The sequence below is a fragment of the Lonchura striata genome, chromosome 18 (assembly GCF_050655825.1).
Source record: "Lonchura striata isolate lonStrDom1 chromosome 18, ASM5065582v1, whole genome shotgun sequence".
Taxonomy (NCBI): Eukaryota; Metazoa; Chordata; class Aves; order Passeriformes; family Estrildidae; genus Lonchura; species Lonchura striata.
In genome coordinates this window covers 3,950,673-3,978,650 of record NC_140720.1, presented here as the reverse complement: position 1 = coordinate 3,978,650, position 27,978 = coordinate 3,950,673, and the positions used below count along the sequence as shown (strand labels likewise).

The 27,978-nt window shown below is 52.8% G+C and overlaps 2 protein-coding genes and 1 long non-coding RNA gene across 8 annotated transcripts in view; 2 read left to right on the top strand and 1 right to left on the bottom strand.

The window, feature by feature from the left end:
* Window positions 1-1,712, top strand: part of ARSG (arylsulfatase G) — a 29,900-nt gene extending 28,188 nt beyond the window's left edge. For 2 of the 4 annotated variants that reach the window (XM_021537937.4, XM_085556658.1), the window contains exons 11-12: window positions 654-744; window positions 1,033-1,584. In XM_021537937.4, the coding sequence (XP_021393612.3) occupies window positions 654-744; window positions 1,033-1,361 (420 nt within the window). In that variant the 3' untranslated portion in view covers window positions 1,362-1,584. Of the gene's footprint in view, window positions 1-653; window positions 745-1,032 lie in introns of all 4 variants that reach the window. The other 2 variants (XM_085556659.1, XM_085556657.1) reach the window with 2 other exon arrangements.
* Window positions 1,713-2,472: 760 nt separating this feature from the next.
* On the bottom strand, window positions 2,473-22,339 carry WIPI1 (WD repeat domain, phosphoinositide interacting 1). Of its 3 annotated transcripts, none has more exons than XM_021536978.4 (13): window positions 22,237-22,339; window positions 20,486-20,568; window positions 19,048-19,217; window positions 15,462-15,558; window positions 12,161-12,258; window positions 11,028-11,120; window positions 10,712-10,782; window positions 9,934-10,041; window positions 9,407-9,571; window positions 9,167-9,274; window positions 7,638-7,759; window positions 6,872-6,972; window positions 2,473-3,007 (listed from the first exon to the last, which is right to left on the bottom strand). In XM_021536978.4, the coding sequence occupies exons 1-13, from the start codon at window positions 22,296-22,298 to the stop codon at window positions 2,960-2,962; spliced, it is 1,326 nt and encodes a 441-aa protein (XP_021392653.1). In that variant the 5' UTR covers window positions 22,299-22,339; the 3' UTR covers window positions 2,473-2,959. The 3 variants fall into 3 exon arrangements, with proteins under 3 accessions (XP_021392653.1, XP_085412786.1, XP_085412787.1); XM_085556660.1 differs by having other exon boundaries at window positions 11,028-11,117; XM_085556661.1 differs by lacking the exon at window positions 6,872-6,972.
* Window positions 22,340-22,493: 154 nt separating this feature from the next.
* LOC146765814 (uncharacterized) lies at window positions 22,494-23,468 on the top strand. The gene is made up of 2 exons (XR_014949294.1): window positions 22,494-22,637; window positions 22,757-23,468. It is a non-coding gene; the product is annotated as an uncharacterized LOC146765814 (long non-coding RNA).
* Window positions 23,469-27,978: the final 4,510 nt, after the last annotated feature.

The following is a 27,978-nucleotide window of genomic DNA, read 5'->3' as shown; positions in this document are numbered from 1 at the left end:
AGAAGCTGTGGCTGCCTCATCCCTGGAAGTGTCCAAGGCCAGGTTGGATGGAGCTTGGAGCAACCCGGGACAGTGGAAGGTGCCCCTGCCCTTGGCAGGGAGTTGGGCTTTGAGGTCCCCTCCAACCCAAACCATTCTGTGGTTTTATGATAACTGCCCTGCTCTGCTGAAAGTCCCAGAGCCTGTGTGATCCCTTTCTTGCCATAGAACTGGGAGGTAAATTCAGAGTGTCCTGCAGGGCCATGAAAGTCCGAGGGAGACGCTGGTGTTTCCTGGTGCCCTTTGCCTTCATCCCACTGTGGTGGTTTCAGTTTGAAACCAGGCAGAAACACCAATTTCATGTAGTGGTTTCAGTTCACCAATTTGAGATTTCCCAGGCAATGCACCAATTAATGTGGTGGGCTCAGTGTTGGCCAAATGCCCACATACCCTTAAGAATTATTTACTCGTTTTCTTGCTGTGAGATGGAATTAGGAGCAAGGCAAAGCAGCTTCAGCCATCCCAGCTCTGCTGGCTGCTCAGAGTCCAGCGCCTGAATGACGGCTGTCAATGTGTTCAGGGGTGGGATGTGGCTCATCTGGGGAGGGAGTGGATTTCATGGAGCAGGTTTTCCCTGCCGTGGGCTGACAGGAGTTACCCTGTCCTTCCTGCAGGTCCTGCTGCACCCCAACAGCGGCGCCGCCGGGAAGGCGGGCGAGATCCAGGCGCTGCGGCTGGCTCAGTACAAGGCGTTCTACACCACAGGTACTGTGTCCCTACCACGGGTTGTAAAGTCTAGGAAGAGGCTTCTGGAATTCTTAGATCCCTGCAGATGCAGGTGAAAACCAGCTCAGGTTAATTCAACCAAGAGCATACCCAAGGACGTGCTGAGCTGGGTCTGCAGGGTGGTGCTGCAGCCTGGGGTTGGTCTCAGGAACGCTCTTGGAATAAGAGCTGGGATGGGGTGGGAATGGGCCATTCTGGGTGGGTGAGGAATACAGAGGTGATCCTTGCACCTCAGTGACTCCCATTTTTCTCCCATTTCCTCCCTAGGAGGGGCCATGGCCTGTGATGGCAGCACTGGGCCGGCACAGCAGCACCAACCACCCCTCATTTTCAACCTGGACCGTGACATCCAGGAGCAGGAGCCTCTGGACGTGGCATCCAGGGAGTACCAGGAAGTGCTGCCTGTCATCAGCAGGGCTTATGCCCAAGCTCTGCAGGACATTGCAGCAGACAACGTCTCGGTTGCAGATTATTCCCAGGATCCAGCTGCAATTCCCTGCTGCAACGTGCAGCACGTGGGCTGCCGGTGCCACGGGGCTCTTGGAGCCACGCAGGATCCCCACGGGGAAAGGAGAACACCACAGCTTTGCCTTTAAGCAAATAATTGCTCAGGCTGCTCCTTTCCCAAGGGTGGTGTCTGAACTCCAGGCTGGAGGTGGCCATGGAGAGGGATGGAGGCTCTGGTTCCCTTTGTTCTGTGCTGGGAAGAGGGAGGTGAGTTGGGTGTGGGCCTTTGGACTTTGGGCATGTGGAAGGCTTTTTGTAGGGCTTTTATCTGGGAAAGAGACAGCTCTTGGATTAAAACTACCTTCTGTGAAAGCTGGCTTTGGGAGAGGATTCCTTTGGGAAGTTTGCTTGGTTTTCCTCTAAACAGAAATGTTACAGGAGCAGCTGTGGGAGCACAAGGCAGGGGAGGATGGGGCTCACAGCCTCTGGGCAATCAGCCCTTCTGCTGCAGAGACCCTGAAGTTTGGTGGCTGCAGAGAGAAAATTCCTGCCCGGCACGAGGGGAGTGCTCTGGGAACGGAGCACCTGCCCCACCAGCTGCCTGCTGAGTTCATTAGAGGGGTCATGGCAAGGCCCAGTGTCTGTGGAAGGAAGGAAGGAAGAAAGGAAGGGGGTCCTGGGCTGCCCCTGAGGCCTGCCATCCACATGGGAAGGATGCTCAGCTTGTCCTGCCATGGTGGAGCTCAGGACTGCGCTGTGACATCCCAGGGGTTGGGAGAGGCTGTTCCTGCAGGTGGCAGGGACAGAACTGGGGCTGCTCCCCATCAGCTCTCAGCAAAGAGAAAGTGTAACTGGGGGGTTTGGGGGGTCAGGGAGAGGTCCCTGCCCTGGGCTGTCCCAGCAGATCAGGGCTCCAGGCAGAGGAGCTGCTGCTCCTGGTCCCAGTGCAGGCACAGATGGAGTGAAACGGCTCCTGTGGGGCCCTTCTGGGCAGGTGCAAAGGCCTGGGGAGCTGCAAAGGCAGAAATGAAGGTGCAACTGAAACCTGAGAAACCACTGGGATTTCTCAGCAGCCCACTGATGGTGTTCTGAAACCATTCTGGATTCTGATTTACACAGCCAGATCTTTCTTTAGCTGTAAGAGGACTTGTGTGGAACTCACCCAGGTGTGCTGCCCTCACCCCAGCCCCCAAAACCCTCCCACTCCCCAAACTTAATCCAGACTGACACCTTTAGGGCCCCAAAAAGAACAGCAGGAGCTGCCAGGGACAGACTGTGACTTTATTCTGTCTTTCAACATAGCAAATGACATCTTCTCTAATATCACTGCAAAAATACTTTGCCTGGGTTAAAATAGTCTGTATATACTGTACAAAGACATAAGTTTAATATCTCTTCCTATAAGTACATTTATACACATAAAACAGCATAAATTAGAAAAGGGACAAATGGGTATATAAAATTCTGGTTACATACAAATCTGATTAAATTAGCATTTACACTGTGGTTCTAACAGAGTTTGTTAAATAGAGCCATGTGCATACAGTACATTGACACCCCACCCAGACACAAATTAAAACAGGGGCTAACAGGGCCAGGTTTCACTTACACAGAGGAAGAAGTCTGGCCCACCTTAATTTCTATTTTTTTTCTCATCTCGGGGACTCACAGATCTGTTCTTCGAAACTCCTGGCTTTTCCAAAGCACCTCCCAGCAGCTGTCCTAAGCGTGGGTGTTTTGCTTCTCCTCATGACCTCTTCGCCTTGCCCGGCTGACCTCCACGGCACAAGATTATCTACCAAAATCAAAACAGAAGGGCCTTACTTTTCCCAGCACCAGGGAGTGTTTCCAGTTGGTTTTACGCACATGGGAGGAACAGGGGGAGGGATGTCCCGCAGTGTTTTACTTTCCATTCAAAGGCAGATTGGTGAGAGGTTTATTTATTTGCTCTCCCCCTCCCCAAATTTACAGTCCTGGGAACAGGAACCATCTGGATCAGTGGTGAGTGGGTCTGGCCTCTGGCTAGCTCTGGGCTGAGCAGAGCCAGGCTTTGGGGAGTGCAGTTCCTGGGGGTGAAGTGCATTTGCCTCACTAAGTGCTCCCCAAAAGCTCAGCTCTGGCGTGGCTGGAGGGAAAGGTTCATGCTGGGGTCTCTGGATGGATCCCAGAGTTCAACATTAGCCAGGATTAGGGGAAGGACAGCGCAGCCTAAACACCAGCAAAGCCTCTGAGTGAAAGACTAAAGCAGCAGCAGGACCCTGATTCACCTCCCATCAGCTACTCCTCCACAGAGATCCTGGGTCAGATGTGTCCCTGCTCCTGTGGGCAGCCTGGCACAGCCCTGTCCCAGCTCCAGCCTTGCCAGCTGTGACCTGGAAGGGATGTGAACCCCACAGCTCCTGCTCCAGAGGTCTCTGCCTCTCCACGAGCTGCGGGACCATCACTGGCCAGGTTTCCAGGCACAAGCATTGACACTGGATGGCACAATTCCCAAGGGACTCTGATAATGTACTGATAAGCTGGGTTTAATCCTGCAAGCCCCAGCTGCCCAAAATGCCAGGCTGAGCTATAAGGGCAGGAGCCAGGTTCTGCCAAACTCCCTCATCCCCCATGACACATAACTACAAGTAGAGCCTCAGTGGAAAATCTGTGGCCTTTCCTCTGCTACCAGCCAGCTGTTAAAAAAGAATCACTTAAAATAATTAAGTGTTCATATCCATGCAACAGAATGAAGGAAACACCACCCAGCAAACAGTCAGGAGGAATCTGGGCCAATAATGCTTCCACAGAGGCAGAGATGTATCTGCAGCCTGTCTTGCTGTATCCAGACCTGTGGTCTGGAGCAGCAGAAGGGTGTGTGGACCCTGTGATAGGGCACAGATTTCTGCCCTGTTGTAGATCTCCCTGGATTTTTTCCCTCCAACAGGCAGCAGTATCCTTGGCAGCACAGGAAACTGCCCAAACTGTTTTGGAGCAGCCAAAACCGATGGGAAGGAGATGGTTTTTGAGTGATGGAATATCAGTGAGGGGAAGCTGCCTTTGAAGAGCTGATTGTAGTCACAATTGACTTAATGAAATGGCTCTCCTGATAAAACCTTCACCTCTAGGCCCTGCAGCCAAATGCAGGATGGATCACCTGTGCCTGGAAAGCACTGAGCAATTTGCTGAAAGAAATTATCCTTCCTATTGAATCCCAGGAGTTTTGGGCAGACTCCCCAGCTGCACACAGAATCCTGTAGGATTTATTTTGCCAAACCTCACAGCCCTGCCTGGTCCAAAACACACCCCAGCAGCTGCCTGCACCACTGGAAACCTCACTCCCTGCTACACCACAGACCAGGGGTGGCTGCTCAGGCAGGTGAGCAGAAAACAGCCCAAATGGCCACAGTTTTGTAGCCAGAGATGGCTTTGCTCTTCCCACCCTGTAAAATCTTTTGATCCTGCAGAGTGAGGGCTGTGCAGCCTCCTCCCTGCACATCCAGCACAGCACCCTTGGCTTCAGCCCCTGTCCCCCTCAGTAACACCTGAGTCCTTCCTGCCCAAGCCCAGCAGTGACTTGGGAGTGCTTAATCCACCCCATCCATGCAGGAATTGTCACTGAACTGGTTTAACCTCCTTCTGCAACCCTGGCACCAGCAGCAACAACATCCACGTTCCCTCTTGTGAGGCCACTTTTTATGAGTCCTCCTTGGGCTCCTCATCTCCTCTCTGATCTGTCCCTCCTTCCACTTAATGAACAGGCAGTGTTTGACAGATTTTATGTCAGGCTGAAGCTGGTTTTCCTCAGTCTTTAACAGCTGAGCCTCTGAAGTCTTGCTTGAGGTCAAGGGAAGACAAGAGGTTTCAAAATGGGGAGAAACTGTGGGGTTTGAGCACTGCTGTTTCTCCAGAACCATGTCTGAGTTCAAAGCCATACCATGGGCTGCGGGTGAATATTCCATTTTGTCACAAGTTTTGAGGTTTTGAAAAGTCTTTTTGTTGCACACTGGAAAACAAACAAAACCCTTCCCATGTTTCCGCAAAGCCGAACGCTGTCAAAACATTTTTGTTGGATAAGGTCAGGTTTTCTCCCCCTCTCCTCTGCACAGGAGTGACCGATGCCTGAAACCCCCTTCACTGGGACTGGAGATCTCAAGTGCTGAGAAAACAGCCAAGTCCAGTGAAATCCAGAGCATCCAAACATCCTGAGTGCTCCCACTGCGAGGGCAAGCCCCAACCCCAAGAGCAGGGGGCTTTATCTGGAAGCTCTATTTGCTCAGGCACCGTTATCAGGGAGTATTTTTGGAAAGCACCTTTCCTTCCCACACCACCTCCTCCCTAACAATACACATGTCACTGCTCTGTCAGGTTAATGACAGGATTTGGAGGGATCAAAGTTCATTTCATACAGCACCTGCTGTGCTACAGCAGGGGTTTGGGGCTGCTTTCATCCAGCACAGTCCCAGCAGGAAGCCTCATGCAGGAGCAGCGTGATTCCTGCGTGCTGGCATTTGCTTGTCCCCAAACCATGAGTTCAAGAGCAGGTTTAGCAGAAGGAAACAAAGGATTTCTCTCTGTCCCTGCTGCTCCTTCCAGGGGTCTGGGCCATCACCTTCTCTGTGGGCACAGCGAGGGAGACATTTTAAATATCCTTCTTGAGTAATGGAGTTGGTCAAGTGGGAAATTCCTGCTCCCAGCTTGCAGCAGGGAGTGTTGCAGGTAAGGAGAGAAATAATCTGAGGATTGTGTGAGTTGAGCTGGGTTTAGGTGGTGCTGGCTCAAAGGGAGTCATGAGCCAGCCTCCTTTTATCTAACACTTTGCCTCAGCTCAGAGGAAGGTGCCTCACAGAGGTCAGCTCAGCACATGGAATGAATCCTGGGATAAGGTTTGTACTTCCTCCTTTTCAGGCAAAACTCCAACAGCAGGATATGTAAAAATGAAGTAAGGAATTCCAAAAGCCTGCCAAGGCTGCAACCTGAAATCCATTACAGTATTCTGCTGCATTACTGCTATGAAGACATTACTGATTACAACCAGATCATAGCACACACCAACACTTGTCCAATTAGGGGTTAGATACTTAATTAATGAGTATGGAATAGGAAAAGGAGCCAGAAAGACACTGCCAGCTGAAGTTAGATTGAAAAATCCACTAGCTCCTTCCAACGGTAACTGAGAAAGTGCCACATAAAAATCATAAAATGGTTTAAAACTCTGCTATTCCTTTCATCTTCGTACTTGGAAAAGGAGTTTCCTTCTCAGTTACCTTGGAAATGAAGAGACTGGTGAGGTTCAGGTATGTTCCAGTTGCATTCCATGAACTGACTGAAAATGCAACGGGGTATTAAGTTTTTATTTCTAACTTGTTCCAATTAAAACTCTGCCTGGTAATATTAGAAATCTGCTGAAGGCACAAAGGTTAGGTCTGGGCTGAACACCATTCAGCAGGTTAGTTCAGATCTATCTCTGCTTAGGTTTGATAATTTTTGCCCCATTCCCAGCTCCTGCTTAGTGGGGGTGTAATTTTCCTGGCACTGTCCCTAGAACCCATTCAGTTATTTTAGGCTTCACAGTGAGCTGGGACAAGGAGGGGGCAATGGAATCTCTTCTGGGAGAGGTTACTACTTCTCTTCTTAGCATGAGGGCTGCACTGCAGGTTTAGGGGTCCTGAATGCTCACAGGAGGAAACTCATTCTCATCATCCAGACAGACTGGTCCAGTTGCAAACTCGTGCTCTGGGATAACCTCCCCCCGCAGGGCTCCGCCGTCCTCCGAGTAACCTGGCCAGGGGAAAACACCAAGTGTTACTGCAGGAAGGGAGGGGGCTGCAAACAAGCAGCAGACACTGCTACCACCTTTTCAGCACTGAGCTGCTTCCTCTGGCTTCATGGACTGAGGAAGAGGAAGGTGGCTCCATGGATACTATGGACAATGGATGAACTACATGGCCAGCTCCCGTGGCAGCAGCTTTCCTCCTCCTGCCAAGAACCTAAGCACCAATTTCAGAGTGAGATCTGCATTTGCATTGGATCTTATACTTGGGAATATAATAAGATAGACACCCAGTCTTTTCTGCAGCAGTATAGTGCAAGGTGTACCAGCTTCAGAGACTCTGTGGCAATCTCACCACAAAAACAGAGAGCCCTGATTTCTACACCCATGGCTACAACTCCTGCAAACCACCTGGCAGCAGCTGCTGCCTCCCAAAGGGTGGTCCCTGCTCTGCCTTGTGGCACAGGGAGCAGAGCTGGCACAGGAAGCAGAGCAGGAAACTCATGCCCTGTTTTTGTGGCAGGGGATGAACCAGGTGAGCTCCAAAGTCCTGCTGCCCCAGCGTGCAGTGCACATGTGATCCTGGATGAGCCCTTGGAATGTGGGACGCTTTCCACTTTGCCCCAGGTGGTTTTGTGGCTTCTGCCTGAGGAAGGGCAGGTGTGGTGCTCACCTGGCATGGTCGAAGTTGAAGGCACTGTACTTTGTCTGGCTACAGTTGCTGCATAAGATTGAGGTACTGGAGGCTGAAGGTCGTTTTCTTTGTTCTCCTCCATCTTTCCTGAGCCAAGCAGACTAATTGTACAGAACAAGAGAGGGGAGAAGAGTTAGTTCTGATCCTGGCTGTCCCTCCCCAGCTCCAGCTAAGACAAGCCCATACATCCACATCTCCTCTAAGCACATCACCCATCCCCATCACTGCATGCAGCAGCCCCAGCAGTGCTGTGGACAGGGGAGCATTGTGCTCCACAAGGAAAGCAGGGGGTGAAGAAGGAGATAGGGGAAGCACCACTTCGGCTGGAGGACAATGCTGGCATGGGAACAGAAGGGAACAGACTGACCACAAAAGCTTTAGGTTACAAAGGCAAACAGTGTTTCTAATCACAGAGGGGGCTCCGAAGGGCTTCCAACAGGAGCAGACTAGATGGGAAAAGCAGCCCTGGCTAGTTTAGGATGGGGTTTGAGCAGAGATATCATATGATGTAATGTAACTCATGACCCAAGGGCCCTTTTCAGCCCTCTGATGCTCAGAGGAGCCCACATGACAAGGCTGGGGGCTGCGGGCGGCGCGCGCTGGACAGCGCAGCTTTGAAGTGCTTTTGTTTTGTGGCTTTTCCAAAAGCTGCTGGCACTTTCCTGGCTGGCAGCCACCTCCCGGCCTGGAGCACATGTTACATCTCACCCCACCCCAAAGGCTTCACATCTGGAGCCAAGCAGCCCAGATGTGTGCGGGGGGGTTACGTGCTTAATGGGATTTGCATATGGCCTGACCAGCAGCGGGGGGAGGCTCTGTTTGCACAGAATCCCAGAATGATTTCAGTTGGAAAAGACCTCTGAGATCATCGAGCCCAACCTTTGACTGATCACCACCAGCCTGTCACCCAGACCAGGGCACTGAGGGCCACATCCAATCATTCCTTGAACCACTCCAGGGATGATGACCCCACCACCTCCCTGGGCAGCCCCTTCCAATGCTTAACAACCCCTTCCATGAAGAAAGTCCTCTGCTTTGGCACTGGGCTTTGTTCACAGAAGCTCACAGTGTCACTCCACACCATCCGACCCCCAGCCAGCTCTCCAGCACCCACTCCAAGCTGAAGGTGCTCTGCTCTCCTGCTACCATGATGGTCAGAGCTCTGCTGCTGGGGCATCTCCTAAAGCACAGCCTGCCCAGTCTAAGCTGGGATGTCCCACAGCTGCCAGGGCATCTGAGATGTCTCAGGTTTCTCCTGCAAAAAGCCCTGTGTCCCTGCCTGCTGATGTAATTCCCAGGCACATCTGTCAGATCAGGTAGCTCCAATAATTTCTAACTTTCTTGCTCAGTTTCTAACTTCCAAACTCAGTTCTAACTTTCTTGCTCCTACAGCTCCAGGTAGGAGCTGCCAGGTGAAATTTCCTTTCATTTTGTGCTGCCAGGTGAGATTTCCCTTCATTTCTTAAAATACCAGCCTCTGTATGAGGTGTGAGAGGAGGCAGAGTTACCTGTGATTTTTAATTAGGACACACTCCCCTCCATCCTGCGGGTCCAGGTTATAGATGTAGAGATGTCCATCCGACGTCGTCACCAACAGCCGAGGCAGCTTCTGAATCCTGGGGGGGAAAAGCATCCTGAGGCCAAACAGCTCCCACACAGAGACCCAGCAGCACCCACAGCACGTGCTCTGCAGGCAGGGGGGCGAGGCAAGGCTGGGCTGGCCCAGGGGCAGCAGGGTCAGTACGTACGTGGACAGGGCACAGATGTTCCTCTGGCCAGAGATGTTCAGCCGGACAGTGGCAAAGGCTCGGTCCTGGCTCATCATGCCCGACACCTGGGCAGGGAGGTAGTTGGTGGCAGCCTGGAACATCTTTCCCATGTAACCACTCCAGGTTGGAGGTTCCTCTGGCCGGCTGAGGGGGTCACAAAGCAGCGTCAGTGCGGTTACCATGACCAGCAGGACAAAATATCAGGAACAGACCTGATCTCACGCGGTTGAAGGGTTTTCTGGAGCACCTGTACACTGTGCACCAGCCTGGCTGGAGAAGATGGGCCAGTGGCACCTAATAAAACCACAGAGCCCTGAGAGGCTGACAGCAGGGGTGCAGTGTGTGGCTTTTCCAAAGAGTGAGTCCCTCAGGACACAAGACACTGTGCAGCTGGAATTGCTCATGGAGAGTACATGGTGAGGATATGGAGAGCAGCTGTGTAAACACAGACCTCTGAAGCAGGGACAGCCCTGGGGCAGGCAGGTTAAGCCAGGCTAATCCCTCACCTGTCTGTGAGATGCTCCAGTTTGAAGATGTGCACGGTCTCCGTGTTGCTGGAAGCACAGAGGAACTGGGAATCCATGCTGAACACCAGGGAGCTGATGTTCACATACCTAGAGCCGAACAAGGACAGCACTGGTCACCCCCACAGCAATTCATTCAAGGGGAGATGCTGGGTTTGGCTCACAGAGGAGTGGATGGGCAGGAAGGAGACCCATCCATGGTGAGGATCACCCTGCACAGCTGCTGCTGAGCCCATGGCCTCACTGATGAGCCATTCCCTAATCCCTTTGCTCAGCAGGGTTGGGGGTAGCCTCAAGCTAGTGACAAACAGCCAGAGAGGTGGAAATGTCCTTGCTCACAGAGCTGCCTGTGGAGGGAACATCTGCGCCAGCCTCACTGGAGCTTCTGGTGCTGCAGAGACCAGGGAGGATATCCAAAGTTCTGAACAGTGGGATACAAACAGCAGCTCCTGCACAGGTTCAGAAAGAATGAGGTCTCTGACAATTTTGGGGACTTCATAACTTCAAATAAGAAAAAAGAAAGGACAAAGTAAATGGAGTGACTCCACGTCTGTTCCCTATTCTGAGACACACTGGAAGGAATCAATGAGCTGGGCACAGCCTGGTACAGTGACATTTCCAGCTGATATGTTTGCTCTTGTTTTCCTTCTGCAAAAGATGCCAAAGCCACCAGGATCTGACGTTGCCCTGTGTCCCTGTGTTTACATTTTGGCTCTGGGAGCCCTCTGTGTACTCGTCACTGCCAGAAGAATGAACTGACCTTTTCATCCCTCGCCGGAATTCATAGAGTTTTTGCCCCCCAGGAATGGAAAATACACGAATGACTGTGCCCTGCAAAAAATGCAAATGGAAATACCACGTAGGAGCAGGCCAAGGAGCCCGAGCCCTTTCCCTGACACACCCAGGAAACTCAGGATGTGCAAAGGCTCCTCCTGTTTGCCAGCTGGGCTCAATCTGATCCGATACACTGAGCAGCCAGCAGCCCTTCTGTGCTGGCTGTGTGTAAGAAGGGGCAGCTCAGGGGTGCTAATGCAGCCCTGGGCAGAGGGAGGGTACTTGCAGGCACACTCACTCACTTTTTCAGAAGCACTGGCCAACTTGGAGCCGGTGGAGTTGAAGGCGAGAGCAGCCAGAGGCCCATCGTGGGCAGGAATGGCGCAGGCTGTCTTCTGTAGGGCACAAGGGAACGTGAGTGCAAAGGGACACGCTGCTCCTTGGATTGTGTGGGCAAAGGGACACGCTGCTCCTTGGACTGTGAGGGCACGGTGTTCCTGCCTTGCACCCTATCCACACCTGCTGATATGGATTCACGGGATCATCATGTGCTGATGATATCCCTTAACATCCCCAGCAGTTTATCTCTGCCCTGCCTCCAGTTCATTCCCCAGCTATTATGGCCCCTGTGATTACAGAACACTCACCTCAGGGGCAGAGAACCCCAGCTCCCTGCCTCTCCAGGGTTCAGGACTGTGCCTGCACCCTCTCCAAAGCCTGGCCCTTCCCTGCTGGGATGACAGCTGGCTTCCCTGCAATTCCCTGTGCTGCACAGCAAGTCCTGCTGCAGTGACACCATCCCGGTACCTGCAGGGAGCCCCAGCCCTTGCAGCACCTCTTGGAGCAGCAGCATTTTCCCTGTGCTCTGCTCCTCCCCTGCTGCAGATCCTCAGCTCTGGCTGCATGTACAGAGCCACCAGCCTTATGTAACTCAAAGCTCTGGCATAAACAGCAGATAATCATGACCCTGCATCCAGCCAGGGATTTCCAGATTTCCTAAGGGGACTTTGGACACTTTGCTCTCTCTGTGACTTTGGGTCAGGCATCCCCTCCAGCCCATGATGTGGCAAAGCTGCTCCAGATCCTGTGCTGGAGCAGCTCCAACCCCCCTGAACTGTGCTGGCCACATCATTCCCATGGGATCCACTGCTGACCTCCCACAGCAACCCCAGTGTCAGCCTGGCAGTGCCCTCGGGCTGCAGGGCAGTGGGTCACGTTTCCCTGAATACCCTGTGCTGGGAGATGCACGTCCTGCTCTCAGAGCTGTCTGCTCCGAGCGAGGGGGTATGTCCAGATGTGCCTGCCAGGCAATTCCCTCGCACTCCAGCTCGGTGGAGTGTATTTATTCATCCTTCCCAAGGGCCCCGTTGGCTTTGCTGTGGCTCTGTTTGTTTTCAGCCCCTGCCGGTATCCAAAGGCTGAGCCTCGCACTTACCAAAGTATTTCCGTCGTAAAGCGCGATCTCTCCGCTGGTCGCGCTGCCGGGATAAGCCAAGTAGGAGTTGGCGTGGTTGATGGAGAGAGCACACAGACCTGGCAGGGGGACAGGGACACGGCTGAGGCGGGGCGTGGGGCGAGGACAGCGGGGTTCAGGCTCTGGCTCCTCTGGGGCTGCTCGGCGCGGCGCTGGGGCCGTGGGGACATCTGCTGGCACGGGTCAGAACCGCGGCTGTGCCCTGCCACCCTCCCGAGCACAGCGAGCACAGACCCGGCTTTTCGGCACGCTCTGGGCTCCCCCCTGCATTATCTCCCTGGAGCAGGCAGGAATAGGAGCATGGAACAGCGAATGTGGGTCTGAGGGCTGACAGCATTCCTGTTCAGCCACATCTGGACATGTCCAGATGTGCACAGGGGGTAGGTGCCGGGCTGGAAGCTCAGAGGAGCGGCCCATGGGTGCAGCTGTGTTGCAGCCTGGCTGAGGGCAGTGCCATTTCCTCCTGCTCTGAATGGAAAAGGGAAGCAGAGAAAGACAAAGGAAATGCGCCAGCTGTGCAGGGAGTTTCCGGCCCACAAGGAACTTGAACGTAACGAAATTTTAAGCATGGGGGGGATTCTTCCCTGTAAGAGCCATCTGGTTTTGTGCCAACATGAGCACAAAGGTTCCCAAATGCTCCTTTCAAAGTGGGCAGGAATTACAGGATGAGACAGGGACGGATGGATACGTGTGTGTGTGTGTACATCCATGCACTTGTCCCCCAGGTGACCTCGGGAAAAGAGCATCTCTTCCTGCCTCTCCTGCCGCTGCTGGCTGAGGATGCAGCCCGGTGAATCCTGTCACACACCAAACGTGCCTCGCTCGCTTCCTGCCCCACATCCGTGTGCTCACAGCCCTCCCAAAGCCGAGCCGAGGCTCCAGCACGACCTGAGCTTCCTGCCCCGCCGCGGGGTCCCACCTCGCCCCCCGTGCGGAGGAAGCCGCGGGGTTAAAGGCGGCGGGGCGGCGGGGCAGCCACACACCGCACGTAGCCGGGACGTGCCGTGCCGTGCCGTGTCAGGACACGGCCCTGGCCCCCGCCCAGCAGCAGCGGGGAAGGATCGGCCGGAGCTCTCGTTTTAGGTCATTGTTTATAACCAAACAAAGAGACCGCAGCGGAGCCAGGAGCTGCAGGATCAGCCAGAGGCCCCAGGGATCCGCTCCCCATCCATCCACAGGCTGCACATCACGCCAGGAGCGGCGCGCCGGGAGAGGCACGAGGAGCACGGCAGCAGCACAGCGCGGGCAATTAAAAGGCAATTAAGGAGGGAGGGACGGGAGGAAGGCAGAGATAGCCCAGGGACTGCTGCTGCGATGAGCATCCTGCGCTCTCCGGATGGCGATCCCCGGCACGGGCAGCACGGGGGGATCAGCACAGACCTTTCAGACAGATCAGGGAAGGCTGGAGCTGAACAAAGCGAGCTCTGAGCGCCGGCGTGAGTCACCCGCTCCCTCTGCTCCTCTGGCCGGCACAGCAGCCGGAAAACCAGGCCAGGGGAAAACACAGCTGTGAGTGTACTGGGCTGACCCCAGGGACACACAAAGAACAAGGACCACAGGGCCACGAGCAGTCTCTGAAGATGCTCCTCTCCCCTCATCACCAGCCCCCTAGCCATGGTGAGGGCTGGTGCCTGCAGTGGTGGGCTCAGGCAGGCTGGCACTGCTCAGATGGCATCTCTGGGGGTGCCACGTCACAGGTGGCTTCCTCAGGCAGCGTGGAAAAACGCTACTGTGTCCAGGAAACCTGGCCTTGCCCTCAGGCCAGCAGGTACAGGCACACCCAGGGCTTGGGGGGAGCCACATGAGGTGGTTTCCAAAGCTGCAGTCACTCCCAAGATGTGCCCCCACAGCACACAAGTCACCCCAAGCACTGTGACCTCCTTGGTTCAAATCCTGCCACTGATCTGAATCACATGAAAAACAACTGTCTTGGACACCGTGGGCATTTTCCTCTCCTACGTGGAGAGGAGGATCAGGAGCCAGGTGGGGGCCAGGAACAGGCAGAGATCTCACTGTCACTGGCCAGTGTGGCTGCAGCAAACCCTGGTCCTGCCTGTGCTGCTGTCACTGTGTCCAGGGCACACACTTTGGTGGGGTGGCACATTTTACATGTGCTCCTAAACCCCCCAGCACAGATTCCCACTCCTAAACAAGCTGCACAAAGGCTGGACTGCCCTGACCTACTGGACACACCATCCTTGGGGTCAAGCTTGGGACCAAAGCAGGTGGCCAAGGACAACTCCACTTGTCACTCAGCTCATTTCAATGACAGATGCTGCAGTAAAAGGGATTTAAAACACTAAGCCCATATGAACCTTGTGATCTGCAGCATCCCAGTCCTGCCCTGCTGCTCTTAAACCATGACCTGATCCTCCAGCCTTTCTGCAGAACAGCTCCAGGCTTGGGTATCCCTGCCCATCCTGCTGCTGGGCCTTCTCAGGAAGGTTTTAAACTTTAATTATATTTGCAGCATTTAGCATGTTTAATCCACACAGACAGCCCATCTGGTGAGACCTGAAGTAGGTCAGGGGAGCTGCTGGCAGAGCATCCCTTGAAAGCCCCGAGGCCAAGCGTGAGCACATCAGCAACTTCCCAAGCACCCAGCCATGAAAGGATGCTGCAGCTGAGCAGGACAGCACAGCACCACGGGCACACAGCCAAGCTTCCCTCTCTGCTGCTAAAAATAGCCTCTCCCAGCAGCAGGAAAGCCGGATTCACCCTGTGCCACACACACAGGATCTGTTCTGCAGTCATCTGCCCTGCCCCTCAGCTTTGCAGCCCTCATGCAGTAATAGCAGGTGGCAGCTCCTGGGAACTCCCTGGGCAGGACTGGTGCTGTGCCTGGCTGTGTGTTCTGTGCCCAGGGATCACTCTGGGAGCTCACCCCAAGGGGAAGCCAGACCCTCCTGCCCATCTCTGCTCTCCTTTGATGCATCTGCTCTGGACAGAGCAGGGGTTTGCTCCAGACAGAGCTGGGTGACAGCACCAGGCCTGACAGAGCTCAAGGAGAGTTTGGACAATGCTCTGGGCACAGGGTGGGAAGTTGGGATGCTGCTGTGCAGGGCAAGGAGTTGGACTGAGTGATCCCTGCAGGTCCTTTCCAACTCTGCTTATCTCTGATTCTCCCAAGCTTGCCTGACTGCCTCCATGCATTTCTGACTTCCCAGTGCTGGATGAGGATGCACAGGCCACAGGCTGGTTTAAATTCTAACAATGCTGTGGCTCTCCAAAGCTCCCTTTCACACAGCTCTCCCATGCTCACCTGTTGTGTTGGGGGGTGTATCCATAATAGTCTTCAAAAGTTTCATGTCCTTGATGTTATGGATGTAAATGGACTCTTCCAGGCACACCACCAGCCTCTGCAAGGACACAGGAGACATGCACAGAACCCCACCAGCAGTGCTCCACACTTCCCAAACCCAAATTTTTGATGTCAGACAAACTCAACAGGAATTTCCCACACACTGAAATGGAACAGAAATGTGATCTCTTCTGCTTCTCCATCCCCTCTCACATTTGTGTTTGTACAACTCCTGTTTTGAGAGCTTTTGCATCCAGTCTTGCTTTAGAGAGAAGGCAAAACACCTGACTTCTCTGCTCCTCTACATCTTCCACATCCCCAAGAACAGGAAGACCCAGCAGGGTTACACCTTGACTGCCATCTATCCCTCCCCCAACTTTTCTCTGCAGTTCTTAACGAATTATGTTTTGATGACAAAGACCTGACTGCTTGTCCGTGTGCCTCCAGATGGCCCCACAGGCCCTCTGCCCTGACTGCTTCCTGATTTGGGAGACAAGCAGGTGCTGGGTCTGCCACTGCTGCTCAGCTTCATGCATCTGTCCAGCACATGAATGCTTCTTTTCCCATTTGGTGTCAGCAGGGAAGACTGCTTCACGTGCCCTGCAAAACTGCCCAAATACAGAGCTGAGACACGTTTGTTCAGGGACAGTCACCCTTGCACCATCTTGGCTGAGGGGTTGGGATTTCCCAAGTTCAGGTGCTTGTACCCCTTCTGCTGACCCTGCCAGGAACATCCAGCCAGCCACGAGGAGCTGCCAGGCCAGGGGGAGGCAAGGCAGAAAGGCAAAGGGAAGCCTGATGCTGTAACCTTAACCCTGGGCCAGCATCTCTGTGGCCACTCAGCTTTGTGTCTCAGCTTGGTCCAGATCTCTGTGTGTCACCACGGAGACTTTTTGTACAGAGGCTTTTTTTGGGACCAGGCTTTGGGTCTGGCTGAAGGGCTGAGCTTTGTAAGCCCGGCAAGTGCACAACTTCACCTCCCTAAGTGCCAAGAGTCCAGAAACACTACAAACATCCCAATAAAAGCCTAAGCCCAGACCCCATCCATCCTGAAGTTGGAGCACCAAAATCCATGTCCAGGAAGCCTCCACCTCTTCAGAAATGAGGCCACTTATTTAGTATCTAAATGTGGAGCTTAGTCACCAACTTGAAACACCCACATTAAAAATCTCTGCCTTGCTCCACCATTACTCTCAGATCAAACTCTTTCCCACTTCTATTCCTGCTAACCACAGCATCTGGGGCTGTGTCACAGCCATTTTGCATTTCCAGGAAGACTTTGCCTTTTCTACAGTAAGAGCCATCCACTTGCAAGCAGAGGAATATTTATACAGCTGATTTGGGCAAAGCCACCATGTGCTTTCCCAGAACAGGCTGTTCTTGATGTCCAGGTGAAGGGAGGCTTCCACATGATGGCAGAGCAGCAGCCAGAGATGCTGGCACCCACAGGGACAAAATCCAGGAAAATTTGGGATGTGAAGAGGAGGTCTGGAGAAACTCAGCAGGAGCTGGAGAGGGCTGGTTCACCCCTCCTGGCCTCCATGCAGCCCTGTGGCCATGTGAGGGTCACTGGGATGGGGTTTATCCTCACTGTGCACACAGACAGAGCCTCAAAGAAGGTGCTGTGATTGCTACATGGGGTCAAGGCACTGCTGATTGTCCAAAATGTTATTGCCCACCAGCTCGTTCTGTAGTTTGAAGGGATCAGGTCAGATAGCTGAGCTGAATTTGGGGGCTGAAATGGGTTTGGACACAGCTAGGTAAACACCTCAAACCTCTCCAAAGAGCTCAGCAGGGTTTCAGCAGTGAATGAAAACCCAGGAGTTTCCCAGCAGTCCCAGAGCACAGCCTGATTCCCCACTTTGAGACAACTCAGGATTTACCTTCACACATTCAGACTTATCACTGACCTTGGAACTAAGAATTCCCACAACAACTGAGGGATTTGCTTGTTTGCACAATGAGGACTTTTTCACAGAGAGAACAGATTGAAACATGCACCTTTTGTTTGAGACCTGCTCCTGGTTAATTTGTCACCATTTCCCTGAGTTAATGCCTTGTCTGGGATTTGTCCTTCTGTGAACTCCCAGTGGAGTGCAGCTTTCCTACAGAAGCTCAGGCAAGAGTTCAGGTGTCACATGCAGAATCTGATGGACACCAGTTTAAATCCTGAATGTACACTGAAATAATGACTTCTCTTCAACCTACCCAAATTGGGAAGGTTTAGATGGGACTTGAGGAAAACGTTCTTTGTGAAAAGGGTTATTAAGCATTGAACAGGCTGTTCAGGGCAGTGGTGGGGTCACCATCCCTGGAGGGATTTAAAAAAAAAAATGTGTGGATGTGGCACTTTGGAACAGGTTTAGCAGTGGCCTTGGCAGTGCTGGGGAATGGTTGGACTTGATGGTCTTACTACCTAAATGACACTGTGATTCTGTGTTTCTAAGCATCTGTAGCATCTTCAAATCCCTCCAGGTGTGTCTGTGGCACAGCCAGAGGATGAGCTCAGCCCAGGATTTGAACCCCAGCTTAAAATGCAGCCAAGAAATGTGGATGCAAGGCTGGGACTGTGCATCACCTCCAGGCAGCACATGGGGAGTAGCCTGAATGTATTTTATTCACACCAATCTCCTAGAGCTGCTCAGCAGAACCTCCCAGTTTATTTTTACACACACACACATCTATCTGCAATTCAAAGGGAATATCTCTTTTGCCAGTTTCACTGTAAGCTTAAGTGAAAAAAATCAATTTAGGACAGATTTAACTGTAGAGCAGGAACTCCTGGTCAAAGACAGCTTTCCTGGAAGCTCAGCCCAGAGAGACTCACTGCAGGTCTCACTGTTGCTAACTGAGGAGAGGCTGATTATATACAATTACCCAGACTGCTTATTTCTTCATTGTAAAACGTCCTCTGCTTCTTAGGGCATATACTTGGAAAATAATTATGGACAAAAAGAAAAGATGACTTAAAATCCTCCAAAAGTGCTCAGGGCTGTATGAGGCTGTGTCACATCAGAGAACAGCACTCTAAAAGCCTCACTGTAAGTGGCCTGAGTGGATTTTATACCTTTAAAACCTAAACAAGGCTGCTAGCAGTACTTGGAAAGCAGCTTTTTGCCTTATCCACAGAGTTCAAGTTACTCCTGAACTTTTTGCAACCAACTTTGAAGGTCTTATTTCCAATCAAGATGGCAGAGGTGGGCCTGAAGTCAGGATGTGGAATCCAAGGGAGGGAGGAAGCTGGAAAGGTGTTCTTTTGGCAGAGCTGTGTCCTGAACAGGCAAGAAAGCAGATAACAAAAAACCTTTGTGTAACTGCCACCAAAACAAGGCCTTGTCTTCATTTTCCTGAGGGAAACAGTGGTGGCTGAAATCACAGCCCTGAGCTCCTGTCAGAGGCCTCTCATGTGGGGCTGGGAGGACAGCACAGGCACCCACCCCTCCAGTCCCACTCACAGCCTCCCTGCAAACCTCCCAGGCTGCTCCCAGCTGGAAAGGCAAAAGCAGCAAAGAGCCAGAGTGGGATGACTCTGGCTAACCCCTCTCACCTGCCGGTTCAGCCGGATGGACAGGATTTTACTGGAATAGCTGTAGTTGCAGATCTCTGTCCCTTTCTTGAAGTGGTAGACATTCATTTGCTGTGGCTTGGCATGGCTGACCACAACCACAAGGCTGCTGGAGAACAGACGCTCCACGATGTAAACATCTGGGATTTCATCTGGGCACACAAGCAGAGCAAGGCAGAGCTTCAGCTTGGCTTGACTGCAGCAACAAGACTCAGCTCAAGAGGGGATGGGGTGGGGAGGATCTGTGCTAAGCTGTTCCAACATCATTTTTGTGAACATTTTCTCATGCCTGGCACAAAGCAATTAGGTGGGAGCAGGAAATGGTAAATGAATCTTCCCCTGAAGGCAGAAATGAAGCACCAGAGAACATCTCCACTGGATGAACACACCCAGTTCACCTTGACAGTGCTGCTGTGCCTCTCTCTCCTGGGCAGAGCCCAGCTGAAGCTAATCCTCGGGCCCTCCAGCTGCACTAGAGTCTTGGGAAGGGGATACAAAGGGAGGAGCTCCCTGCCTTTGGTCAGGAGAGTTTCCTGGGGAAGTGTGAGAGGCTTACTGAGGTGATGCAGGAGCTGGCTGTGGCTTGGTGTTTCTTTTGTGTGGTGTCTGGTTTCTCCCAGCCTCCCTGGGGAAGCAAACTGTGGCTGCTGTGTCTTGCAATGACTGTCTTTGGGATGGCTCCTGCTGTGAGGAGAAAGCACCAGGCAATGATGCTGGTGGCCCTCCACCTAAATCCCCAGGGACTGCAACTTCCACTGTGCCCTGAGTGATGCTCACTTTGGGTATTGGAGGATCAAAGGCTGCCTCACAACTGAAATGTGGGGCTGGTTGTGCCTCAGCTCATCACCCTGAGTGTGTCACCAGCAGGGACCTGTTTCCCTTTGCCTGACTGTGGGAAAGGAGCCTGGACCCTGCTCCAGATGAGGCAGCTGTGTCTGATTGCTGAGGCTCCTTCTGCAGCCAGTGAGAACACATCCAGTGATGACCATACCCAGCTGGGAAGTGTTATCTTCAGTGCAGCTCAGCTGAAGCAGCCTGGAGTCCCTGCTCTGTGCTCTGGCTTGTTTTGGGCTGTTCAGTGTGTGCTACATGCTGCTGTGAGCACAGCTAAGAGCTGCAGGCCTGCTGGGAGTGACCTTCCCTACATGGAAAACCTCTTAAAAACATCTTGCTTGTAAATAGCACACTGGATTAAACGCCTGGGAGTTCTCCAGCAGCTGTGCTGGAAGCATGTGGGCTGCTACTCATGTACCTGAAACATTCCAGTGGGAAACTGCCTCTGAATGCTGGGCTGCAGCACAAACTGCTGCTGTCAGGATGGCAGCAGTGGAGAAGAACTGGACCCTAACAAAGGTGAAGGACTCTCAGAAATTTAACGTGCTGCTGGTCAATAATCCTCCCCAGGAAACAGGAGACTTACTGCTTTCATGGACCTGGTCCAGTTGCTCCACAGAACTTAAGGAGAAAAGTCTGTATCCAGTTGTGGTTCCAATTGCCAGGGAGCTGCAAAGACAAAGCAAAAACCTGCTGGCTCAGAGCTGAAGCCCTCGTGACAGCAAGAGTCCCTGTAGGGATGGTGTACTGGTTTTGACTGGGATGGGGATTTTTTGCTGTATTAGCTTGTACAGGGCTGTGTTTTTGCTTTGTGCTGAACACAGGGTTGATAACCTGGGGATGTTTTTTTTTCCTATTGTTGAGCTGTGCTTGCAGAGTCAAGGCTTTTTCTGCTCCTCACCCCTCCAGTGAGGAGGCTGGGGGGGCACAAGGAGCTGGGAAGGGACACAGCCAGGACAGCTGACCCCAAGTGACCCCAGGGACATCCCAGGTCATCCAGTGTCAGGCTCAGGGGATGAAGGAGGAGGAAGGGGAGGACATTTGGAGTGATGGCCTTTGCCCTCCTGCTGTCCTGGGGATGGCTGAGCCCTGCCTGCCACGGGAAGTGGGGAATTAATTCCTTATTCTGCTTTGCTTGTGTGTGTGTATTTTGCTTTAATTATTAATCTGTTTTTATCTCAGCCTGTAAGTTTTCTCATTTTCACCCTTTTGGTTCTCTTTCCACCTCACTGAGCGAGGAGTTGGCTGGAGTTAAACCCTGACATAGGGGAAATGAGTAGTTCCTGGCACAGTGGTCAGTGAAGGCACAACTTCAGTTTCCAAACTAAATAACACAGAGTAACAAACTCAGGAATTCAGTTCTCCATCTGAGGCTGCTGCAGCCTACAGAAGGCAAGTATCCCTCTGAGAGAGCAAACTCATCCTCTCCTAGGGCCCTGTGGCTGCTGGAGGAACAGGCGGGTACAGATCTACCTGTGAGGATGCAGACAGGACCCGTGGGTCACACAAGGGGCTGTTTCCTCAGCCAGGGGCTGATCCACCTGCACTGACAGTGACTTCTCAGGGCTGGGGAAGCTCTGCTCCCACTGTTAAGGGTAACGTGCAGAGTCTTGCCAAGCGCTGTCTCTGCCCAGTTCCAGATGTAGAGTAAGCAGCGAGACCTAGATCTTAACCCAGCAGCCAGCCCATAACAGCAATGCACAGCGTTTGTCCTGGGGACAGTGACCAGCAGGTTCCCGTCAGCTGCACATCCACATCCCTCAAAGCACCCTTTGCTCGGGCACACCAATGCACAGCTGCAAAGGAAAGGGCACTTCCAGGAGTGAGTGAGGCCGCTATCTCTGATTCTTATCTCGTTCCCCAGGACCCGGGCGGATCCTGGCTCCGGGCTAAGCCGCCACATCCGTGTGCGGCTCGCTGCCCCGGCAGTTTCTGCTGTCCCGCCTGGGAACGGTTCTTTGCCGGGAGCAGGTACAGCGCGGGCAGCGAGGCCGCGGCTGTCATTTATCCGGGCGGGGCGGTGCTGGCGGCCCCGGCAACGCCGCCAGCTCCCGGGCGGCCGCAGAGCGCCCCGCACACAAAGCCCGGGGGGAGCGCCGCTGCCCTGCGGCCCCCAGACACCTCCCGGGCTGCGGGGGAGGCACCGCCCGGCCCGGCCATCGCCCCCAGCGCCGCCCCGCCGGGCCCGCACAGCCCCGCCCGCACCGCCGTGGGTGCTCACCCTCAGCCCGGCGCCCCCGACCGCGGCCCGTGCGTGCGTGAGGGGAGCGGGGGATGCCCCGGGCCACCGCTGTGGGGTGGGGACCCGCCCCGCCCGGCCGCCCCCGCGCCGCTTACGTGCAGTCCTGGTTGTAGGAGAAGCAGCTGAGCGCCCCCGGCGCCTCGGCCGCGGCCTCCATGGAGCGGGCGCGGCGCCTCGGCCGCTGCGGCCCCCGCGCCCGCCCCGGCGCCGCTCCGCCGCCGCACGGGCGGTGCCGCCGCCCATTGGCTCGCGCGCCGCTGATAGACGCGCGGAGCGACCTATGGGGTGAGGAGCGGGCGGGGCGGGCCCGCCCCCCGGAGTGGCGGAACCGCCTGCCATTGGCTGGCGGCGCGGAAGGGCTGCGCGGGGCCACGTGGTGATGTTGTGGTTGCATCAGACGGGCGCGGGCAGATGTTGGGGAGCGCGGCTGCTGCGAGGGGGACACGGCGACAACGGGCTGCTCCAGGGGTCCGCGGTGGCCCTAGGGAAGGCGTGGGTGAGGGGATGGGGCAGGGAAAAGTGGTGGTGACACCGCTGACCGGAAAACAAGTCAGTCTGTCTCTGCACTTCCTTGGCTAAACAGCGCTTTGAAGAGTTGTTTTTGTCTTTTTACAGCGTTGGCATCCTAAAGCTAACAGCGTTTGTGCATCACTCCTGTGCTTAACACCGCTTCTGCCGTGGGGGGTCAGATCTACCGGGGAAAACACAAAGGAAAACAAACCTCCGAGTCAGTCACTAAATGACAAATATTCCAGGAGTCAGTGCGACGACATTAGCAGCGCACAGAAACGCCGGGGCAGAGCCTGCAAACCCCCTAATTAGATGAGTAATCCTCATGTGAGTGCTGAAGTCATTGGGCCCAGATCGCTTGATGTGCACCACAGGACGTTTGGAAAAAGAGCCACATGGAATAGCATCTCCGTGAAGCAGATTCCATGTGGACACATATCTGCCTGGATTAATCCCCCTCTGCTGCATGGGGCCCTTGGAGTGCCCACAGTCCCCTGTGAGGGAGCTGGAAGCCTGCAGCAGTGAAGATTGATTTTGGGGAGGAAGTAGGAAAAGACACATCTTCAAAACACAATTTTGGAGGGAAGTGGATGGTGGGTCATCCCTAGGACTCAAAGCACATGAGTGACACTGCAGGGAATAATTTTCAAGACATCATGTTTGAGGGGAAAACATCTTATTTTCCAAGGGGCCTAGAGGGAAGTTCTTATAAAACCCAAACATTAAATAAAAATTCTGTTTTTGAATGTCCTGAAATTGTCCCTGTGGATCAGCATAGTTTGATTTTGAAACAGGGATGTCAGACAGGAAGTGGGGTTGTGGAGCAGGAAAAAATTTGAAAAGAAAACAAACCCCTCCAACAAACAAAGCCAGGGAGTCGTTGCCTTGTGTTTCAAAAAAACCCCCAAAAACAACAAAAAACAACAGTTTCTGAGCAACAGCAACAGCTGGATGTTTGCTGCTTGGGCAATCACCATGGTTTTAAAATGAAACTTTGATAAAGCACCCAAGACTTGGGTAACACACTTATTTTTGCAGTTTGACTGATGCAACCATGTTGGTCAATCCTCCTTTGAGCTCACTGCCTGCAATGGCTGTTTGATCAGCAGAGCTGGGAGAAACAGGGAGTTCTTGTCCTCTGCTGCAGCATGGAAAGTGTGGGTGGCCTTTGGAGCAGGTTGGGTACAGCCGTGTCACCACGATGGATGTGAGGTCAGGGCAAACTGCCCCTAGGGCTGGAAAAGCTGCTGTGTGTTGGTGAAACCCTTGGAAATCTCAGCATCTGTGCCCTGGAACATTGGAGCAGTTGGGTGCTGGGTGTGAAATAGAAGCTGGGGTGCTCTGGGTGGAACTGTGAGTCTGATGCCTCAGGTTTTGGCTTTTCTATTTTTCAGATCCTGTGCTGCTTCAGTGTGTGGCTCTGGGCTCCAGATGAGGGGATGCTGAGCTCTCTGCACAGAGCAGAGACAAAACAATTCCTGCTCCAGCTGGGCACCAAGGACAAATGATCCAAACCTCAGCCCAGGAGCACAAACAGCGTGGGCTGGAGAGAGAAAAACAAGCAGGGTGGGACTCCCTGGGCTGGAGCTGGAATGGGACAATGAACTCCAAGGTGCCAATGGAGCAGAACTGATCCCAGGGAGAGCCCCCGGGAGCGCTCGTGCATTTTGGGACCATTTTGGGTCATTTGGGTGCAGCCCTGGCTGGGCTCTGGTGCTGCCCAAGGTGGATCCATGGAGGAGATCCTTTGAATAAATCCCTACTTTAACTCTGCCCAGCCTCTGTTCTAGGTCAGCCTTCACAAGGCATCATTTCTGGCAAAGAGATGAAGTGTCTCAGGTGCCTCAAACATAAAGAAATAGCTGAAGTGATTTTTCAGGAATACAGCTTTGCAAGGAAGTGGTAATTAGGGTAAGTAGTTAAATCCCAAGACATTTCTTGGGATCTGAATATATGTCACACCTGGGGAAAATGATCTGGCATGGCCAGCAGAGAGCCCTGCCAGCCACTAGAAGGACAGTCCTTGTGCTGATGCATGTGTTTGCTGGGAAGAATATATCAGGAATTGGCCTCCCTTTCCTGACAGTCCTGTGACTGCAATGACTATTGACAGTAACAACCTCAACTCAGTCATTAACTCTAAACCCAATCCAGAGTGTGACCATTTGATCTTAAATGTTTTCCAGTGTGGAAAACATGGTGTGAGGGATGCTGGTTTGTGATCTCCACCCTGGGTGTTTGTGCTGAAGCCTTAAAGAGGAAACAGAGGTGAAGAAGCTGGGAAACCAGTGCTGTGCACAGAAGGGCCTCTCCCATCCATGGCATCCTGTGTGCTGCCATTCCACATGGGAAGGGTTTTGAGAGCTTTTAGGCTTTTCCCTGGCTCAGAGTTTAAATTCCAGCTAAGTTCTTCCCTCTCAGATAAAGCCTGCTCCCACTGATAGGTCTGGTATTTTAAATCTCCTACAGGAAAATAAAAAGGTCTTGGCAGAGCTAAATCTGTTAAATATCTTTATGTCCTTCACTGGAATTCCTGATAACCAGAAGCCTGTTTAGGGTCTACAGCCTTGTAGGGGATAAACAGGCAAAAGGTGAATGTGTAATAAGGAGAGCAAGTGTTTCCAAGAGCAAGTAAACCACTTTTTCCTGTGGAAGGAGCAGGAAGAGATGGCACAGACATTGCTTTGCTCTTTTTTGTTACCCTTCCTGAGTGTATCGAGCAGGTGGAGGAGAAAGAAGGGGCTGCATCCCGACCTTTAGGAGCTCGAATACACCAAGTGTCGAGCGCTGAAGTGCGAGTGGCGGCTGGTTTAGGATTTCAGACAGGCAATAAATGCTGCCATCTGGTGCCCCGAGAAGGCTGCACACCGCCGGGCCAGCATCGCATCGCACACGGCAGTGCCTCCACACCGGGCTCGAGAAATCCTGCTCCTTGGATTATCCAGTGGGTTACACTGGGTTTGTTAAATCCTGCTCCTTGGATTATCCAGTGGGTTACACTGGGTTTGTTAAATCCTGCTCCTTGGATTATCCAGTGGGTTACACTGGGTTTGTTAAATCCTGCTCCTTGGATTATCCAGTGGGTTACACTGGGTTTGTTAAATCCTGCTCCTTGGATTATCCAATGGGTTACACTGGGTTTGTTAAATCCTGCTCCTTGGATTATCCAGTGGGTTACACTGGGCTCGTTAAATTCTACTCCTTGGATTATCCAGTGGGTTACACTGGGTTTGTTAAATCCTGCTCCTTGGATAATCCAATGGGTTCCCTGCACGTCCGCTGCAGGAAGAAGCACTGACATCAGAGAGTTGAGCAGCCCTGCTAATGGAATGCTAGAGAAGGGAAAGTGGAGTTTACACTGCACTCTCCTCGTGTTGGTGCATTTACTTGTTGTTTCTGTCAGGGCAGATAAGGACATTTTTCCCCTTATGCAATGGAAAGGTGAGAAGAAAGCAGAGAGCTGGATTGGTTGTCAAAGGCCATTTTGAGTTTGGAAGAATTTTGATCACAAGATGCAGGTACCACAGAAGTAATCATTTCAAAGTCTTTTTTCCTTTTTATATTGTGAATAAATCCTGTATGAAATATAAAATTGTAGGAAAGTAAAAACCAATGGACAGAACACATTTGTGAGAGTCACCGCAGACTGGCTTGTCTTGCTAAATTGTCTGGACAGGTTCTAACATGGAGTGGGGAGAGGAAGGGGGACACAGGGGAGGTGTGTATGCTATGTGCACAGGGAATTCTTTGCCCCCTGTTTAAGGTACAGAAATTGGGACAGATTCATGGGGACCCTAAGAGCCCTGTGCTGGCACTGGCATCAGCCAGGAAGAACAGGAGCAGTCATGGCAGACTCCACAGCCAGTCTGGATGTCAGCAAGGCTTTGTGAGCTTTGCTTTTGGTGCTTGTTCCTTTTCTGGTTTAGGTGCTGACCCTGTCCCAGGTCCTGCCAGGGAGGGAGCTGTGCTTGGGAGCAGCCCTTGCAGACGTGCTTGATGAGGTCAGGGGAGAGCTCACAACTGGATGTTGCATTTCCTTGTAAGTTGGATTAATGCTCCTTATCTTGTCCTCTCCTCGCTCTGGCAAATGCTTCATTTCCCTAAGTAGCATTAGGACATCACACTTGCCCTGGTCATGGATTACCTCCCTGCGGGCCTGACACTGCTCACAGGAGGGACACAGGCCAAGGGTGGCTCATCTTCCTGGCTCTTGGGGGTGCACACTGGACTCTTTAAAGTCTTGGAGTGTTTTCAGCTGAGAATCATAAGACCTGTACAGAGAGCAAAGGGGTTAAAACTGGGAGAGAGAAACTTTTGCCTTCCCTTTAACTCTTGGATACAGCACAAATTGTAATTCCTCTGTAATTATCTAAAGATCAAAAAATGTTCTGACGTGAGAGATCAGAACAGTTGCATTGTGAGAGGGAGACTGGGAACACACGGAGGTCCTGACAGCCAGAGGAACGTCGGGTTCCCACACAGCCTGGTGTGAGCAGAGCAGGGAGCAGCTGGGAGGGAGAACTTTGGGAGAGGCAGGCTCACTGCCCAAGCTCTTAGCACGGAAGATTTATCACCTGGGGACTTTTACCTCTTCCATGCTAGAGGAGACAAGGAGGGGTTTGGAGGAGAAGTGGCACAAAACGTTGGTGTAATAAATGTATTAATAGCAGAGTTCAAACAGAGAATGCAGGGCAGCACTGACACTGCCCACAGCACTGTGGTGCCCACAGAGCCAAGGGAGCCTCCATCCATGTGGATGCCATGTCCTGACAAGTTTGCCAGCCACACTGATCAGCTCTCCTGTGACTGGCTTGGAGCTTGTTCAAGCAGTTCAATTACTGATCCCCATTACTGGAGCATGCAAACCTCTCATGAGCTTGGATCCATGCTCAGCCCAGAGAGTGCTTTTATCCTCATTGTGCTGGAGGTAGAGTGAGGCTAAATGACTTCCACAGGAGAGGCTGGAAATCAGTAGGAGAGCAGGAATCTAGAGCTGCAATTCTTAATCATTGTGCTGCTTCAGATGAAAGTGTTACAGCTGGAGAATGAAAAAAGGCTCTATCGTTTTCCTGTGGGCACACAGCACGGGCCAAGCAAGCCTGAGCTGACATTTCAAAGACCTTTTGTTTTTCAAGTGGGTTCCTTCCATCTGGGAAAATGCTCTATTATCTTGGGGGGAGGGAGGCAGCAACTTGCCTCAGAAATGGCTTGATTCTGTAGCCAGTTTGTTAGATGTTGGTCCAGACATTGTTTGGATGTCAGTCCAGACCAAGGAGAGTGGATCTGACCAATGTGTTTACTTTGCCACCTGCTTTCAGAGAAAAGCA

Excerpts from the sequence above, each read along its gene's own strand:
- WIPI1 (XM_021536978.4), bottom strand. The coding sequence starts at position 22,298 with ATGGAGGCCGCGGCCGAGGCGCCGGGGGCGCTCAGCTGCTTCTCCTAC. Across the intron at positions 9,275-9,406 it reads AACATCTGTGCCCTGTCCAC|GATTCAGAAGCTGCCTCGGC; the intron begins GTACGTACTGAC and ends TTTCCCCCCCAG. Across the intron at positions 6,973-7,637 it reads TTCAACTTCGACCATGCCAG|GTTACTCGGAGGACGGCGGA; the intron begins GTGAGCACCACA and ends TCCCCTGGCCAG.